Source organism: Chrysochloris asiatica, unplaced genomic scaffold (assembly GCF_000296735.1).
Source record: "Chrysochloris asiatica unplaced genomic scaffold, ChrAsi1.0 scaffold00116, whole genome shotgun sequence".
Taxonomy (NCBI): domain Eukaryota; kingdom Metazoa; phylum Chordata; class Mammalia; order Afrosoricida; family Chrysochloridae; genus Chrysochloris; species Chrysochloris asiatica.
In genome coordinates, this window is record NW_006408634.1 from 7,914,690 (window position 1) to 7,919,862 (window position 5,173).

The 5,173-nt window shown below is 47.8% G+C and overlaps 1 protein-coding gene across 2 annotated transcripts in view; it reads right to left on the minus strand.

Moving 5' to 3' along the window:
- VRK3 (vaccinia related kinase 3) overlaps positions 1–329 on the minus strand; it is a 23,559-nt gene extending 23,230 nt beyond the window's left edge. For both annotated transcript variants that reach the window (XM_006868225.1, XM_006868224.1), the window contains exon 1: positions 191–329. In XM_006868225.1, coding sequence (XP_006868287.1) covers positions 191–329 — 139 coding nt within the window. The remainder of the gene's footprint in view (positions 1–190) is intronic.
- Between the last annotated feature and the right edge of the window lie 4,844 nt (positions 330–5,173).

Below are 5,173 nucleotides of genomic sequence, written 5' to 3' on the forward strand. Positions count from 1 at the left end.
AGAGAGAGAGAGAGAGCCTTTTCCTAAAGCCAGAGCCCTGAATTCAGGCTTCTTGCCGCCTTCCTGAATTTTCTGTTCTTTAAAGCCACCCACTAGTGGTATTCTGCACTTGTGTCATAGTAACCCTAGAAAGCATGCAGCAGGTACCTAGCCCCTACCCTGGGGATAAGCTCAAGGCCCTGGCTCTTACCTCGGAAGGATGATACCAGTGGTTTGGCAAAGGTGGGAGATGTCCCAGGCTCCTCTGTGGGCAGACATTTTCCGCAGTAGGGGCAGAACTTGAATGTTGATTTGATACTTTTACCACACTCTGGACAGAAGGTGATCATGCTACAAGAAAGAAGGAAGTGGAGAGGGTACAGGAAGCGGAAAGAAAAACCAGTCCACTACTGATGAGCAGAGGAGGCCCTTACATCATCCAAGTTCTCTATAGTTATGAGACTGGTACAAAGTTGCTGTGGTGAAGGGCCATCGAGTCAGCTCTGACTCACAGTGACCCTACCCCATAGAGTGTTTCCAAGGAGCAGCTGGTGGGGTTGACTCGCCAACCTTGTGGTTTACAGTCCAGTGCAGATCCTACAGTGTCACACCAGGTCTTCCACATCTGGAATATGTTCCTCAAAAGGAGACTTTGGGTAGTATAAATGCACTTAATATGCTTAACTACTCACCAAGACACTGGTGATTCAAGCTCATCACAAGAAAAGCTCGGCAGTGGCTTCAGTACAGATGTAGACAAGAAACTCCTATGGAGTTCAGCTTTTCTCTAGCACACAGAGCCACGAGTAAGAATTGACTCGAAGGCTAACGGTTTGGTCTGGTTTTTTTGGCTCAACTTATCTAAAGCAAAAGACCCCTGGTAATGGTTATGCACTGGGCGGCTAGCTGCAAGGTCAGCAGTTTGAATCTATCAGCCGCTCTGAGGGAGAAAGATGAGGCTAGATTCTGCTCCCTTAAACATTAACAGCCTTGGAAACACTATACAGGGTCATTGTGAGTTGGAATTGACTCAATGGCACTTCATAACAACTAAAGCAGCTTTCCCTCCAAAAATTAAGTGCTTGATTACCAGCCAGAGAGATGGCGGTTCAAACATATCCAGAGGCACCTTGGAAGTCAGGCCTGGCGACTGCTTCTGAAAGCTTTGAAAATGCTGTCGAGCAGTCTTACTCTGCCCACGTGGGGTCACCATGAGTTAGAATCGACTCGATGGCAGTGGGTTTTGGTTTGGGCCTTGATCCTGTAAGGAGTCCTGATGGTGCTGTGGCTAAAACACTCAGCTGTTAACAGAAATGTTGGCAGTTCAAACCCAGCAGCCTGCTCTGCAGGAGAAGGGATGTGGCAGTCTTCTGAGGTAGCTCTACTCTGTCACGTGGGGCCAGTGACTTGGAATCTATTCAAAGACACCCAGTGACAGCAGGAGTTGATGCGGAAGGCCCTTTCTCTGGAGCGTCAGTGACCTCGGACTTCTAGTCTCCAGAACTGTGAGAAAACCACTGTGATGCTCGGTTACAGCAGCACTTGAGCAACGAATCCATCACACGATGGGCTCTGGCCGACACACTGTGGGTGGAGGTCATTCCCGCAGAAGCAGTTCAAGGCTGGAGCACCTCCTCCACCCACCCTTTTTCGGCAGGCAGTATTAGATTTCTCAGTAAGGAAAGCATGGGCTTTCTTGTGCTTCCTTACTCATCTGTAGTGAAGTTTCAGTTTTTCACCAGGCCAAGATTCTGCTTCTAGGTCTGGCTGGCAACTGTCTTGCTCCTAATCCCACAGTACCTTCCTACAGAACCAAAGTTGCTTTCATATTTATAATTCCTGACAGGATTTGTAAGGAGCTCTGGGGACACAGTGGGGTAAGTATCAGGCTGCTAACTACAAAGCTGTCAGTTCAAACCCACCAGTTACCCGCAGGAGAAGACGATGTCTACTCTCGTAAAGAGTTTAATTTGGGGACCCTATGGAGCAGATCTGCTCTGTCCTGTATTTTGTCACTATGAGTTTCTACTCTGTTGCTATGAGTCGGAATCAACTTTACAGCAGTGGATTTGGTTTGTTTTTAGATAGGGACAGAGTACCAAGTAAGCAAGGTAAGCACAGGTTTACTTGTGCTTATTAATCTACAATGAATTACTTGGCATCTCTCACAATCCCACAGCGCCTTCCTGCAGAATCAAAGGCTATTTTCACATTTAAATCCCTGACAGGGACGGAGTACCCAATAAGCAAGGTAACCATGGGCTTACTTGTGCTTACTTATGGATCTGTACAGAACAGTTCCATGTTTTTATCACAAGTTGTGAACATGTAAGTCTGTTTTACTAAGTAAGCACAAATGTGATCGCTAAGGTTTTGTGTCAACTTGACTGGGCCAGGATTCCCAGTCCTTTGCCAGTTGAGATGCGGTTATTCCCATGGTGAGATCTAATATAGTGTTGTTAACTCTATGATGATTGGTTATGAGCAGGCATAGTTAACTCTATGATGATTGGCGATGAGCAGCCAATCAATTGAAAGGATGTTTCCTCAGGGGTGTAGCCTGCTTCCAATATAATGGACACTCAGGAAAAGCTTGCTTGCTTTCTGCTGGGTCTGAATCTTGCATCCGGCTTGTCCTCCAACCTGTTTCTTTGGAATTCAGTCAGTGGCCTGCTCTATTATCTGCCTGCCTGTCTATCTGCTAGATCTGCCTGACGATCTTGGTTCATCTGACTCAGACTTGGGTTGGGACTCTTCCACCTCTATAACTGTGAGCCATTTCCTTGATATAAACTTTTCTTTATATATACACATATAGAAGGAGCTCTGGTAGCGTAGTGGTTACGAATCAGACTGTGAACCGCAAGGTCAGCAGTTCGAAACTACCAGCTGTTCTGCGGGAGAAAGATGAGGCTTTCTGCTCCAGTAAAGATTTACAGCCTCAGAAACCCCGTACAGGGTCACTACGAGTCAGAACTGACTCCACGGCACATAACAACAACAACAACATAGGTTTCAATGGTTTTGCTTCTCTAGAGAACCCAGCCTAAGATAATAAGTAAGTTCGTGCTTACTTTGCTTACCGGCTAACCACCTGTCTGGAGGCCGTGCTAATGGTATATCGACAAGGTAGAGGAAGGGCTACCTGGTCCAACTGGAATCTCATGATCGACAAACCACCTTCTACTGCATTAAACCTCTGAGATTACAGGGTTGGCTTGACCCTGCAGCCCAGGCTCGTCTATCCTGACTGACTGACAGGGACACTGGAGGGTCATGATGCTGTCCTCTAAGCCTTGTGCGTTCATGTGTTTCCTAACAGACCCAGAAGAGACAGCGTTAACACTGAAGTCAGCAAGAAGGGCTGACAAGAACAGCAGAGAAACGGCCACAGTGGGACAAACGGTGAGAACCATGGGACCCGTAGGCAGCTGAGGAGGGCATGCCAGCCACAGACACAGAGAAAGAGAGAGCGAGCGAGCTGAGTGTCTTCGGGCAGGAGGCCTGCTGATGGAGCAGGGTGTCTCCGGGCCCTGGTCAGTGGCGCTGAAGAACTGTGATGCTAGTCCACCCAAGGAAGAGGCTCAAAGGGGACTTGGTGGCAGAGACCTAAGGGAAGGGTTGCCGGCAGGCTTGGCTGAAGATGAGCTGTGGTCTATCTTGGTTGAAAGCTGTCCCGATTGATGAAGTTGATCCTGACCCTGATTTGTAGCCTGTTACTGCTGAGTCGGAACCGACTCGAAGGCACTTAACAACAACAACAACAACTGCCCTAATAAACCTGCAACTGTAAGTATTGTTTGTGAGTTTTGTGTGGTCATTGCAGCAAATCATGGAGCCCAGCAAAGAGGCAGTGAGTGTCGTGGGAGGCACAGCTGGAGTCAGCAATGGTGAAGAAGGTGGAGAGTGGAGGTTGGCGGGCCTGACTTCCGCCTTCTAGGAAGCAGCTTTGTGCTGATCCTGGATGGTATCCCTCGGGAATCTGGGTAGCTGAAACATACCTTTATGGGGTCCTGTTCTGGCCCTTGGAGTCACTGGGCTAGAAAGTCCATCTTCATAGTGCCCTGTAGATGAATAAAAGGAGAGAGGCTGGCTTAGGCTTAGGTCGTGTGAGTTACAGAGGATGGGTCCTGTTTGCTACACATCAGCTATAGAGCCAGCACAGGCTAGCTGGTTTTCATTCATTCAGTCAGTCGTTATTTACTGAGTACCTTACTAGTTACCAGGAGACCTGTGTGTGGAACACAGTGGTTAAGGTTTCCACAGGAGAAAGATGTGGCAGTCTGCTCCCATGAAAATGAGAACCCTATCACTTCCAAGTCAATTCAGACTCCGCGAGACCCTATGGGACAGAATAGAACTGCTCCCGAGGGTTTCCAAGGCTGCCCATCTTTAGGGGTGCACACTGCCACATCTTTCTCCCAAGGAACAATTGGTAGGTTTGAACCACCTACTGTCCGCTTGGCAGCTGAGTGCTTTAACCACTTCATCTCCAGGGCTCCATCCATAAAGATGGCAGCCTAGGAAACCCTCTACTCTGTTTTCTACGGTTGCTGAGACAACATGGACCCCAGAGCAGTTGGTTAGATTTGGTTTTTCATGGAAATGGCTTTCGGGCTTTGCTGGGGCTTTGTGGCTATCCTTACCACATCTGGGTCCTCTCCAATCAGCTTTTATAACTTGTTATTAGAAACAAGCTACTATTGTTGGTAAGCGCCATTAAGTTGGTCCCAACTCCTAACGCCCCTGTATAGAATTTCTGAGGAGCGATTGGTGAGTTTGAACCACCAACCTTGTGATTAGAAGTTCAGTGCTTAACCTACAGTGCCACACCAGGATTCCTGCTGCTGATGTTGCTGTTGTTAAGTGTCATCGAGTCGGTTCTGATTCATAGCAACCCTGTATAGGGTTTCCGAACAATGCCTGGTGGGTTTGAACCGCCAACTTAGTAGTTCACACCGACATTGTGGTCCAGTGCTTGTCCTACAATGCCACACCAGGACTCCTAGATGTCTTTAAAATGCTACTTGGGCACCTTTTGTAAAATCTTACAATGTTTCCCTTCAAATTTCTAGCTGTAATGAATGATGGGAGATTTACAGACAATGACCCACTCTTGGATCCTTGGAATTAGTCCTTCTTGGCTAAACCAGTTGCCCACCAGTTGATTCTCACTCACTGTGACCCCGAGTGT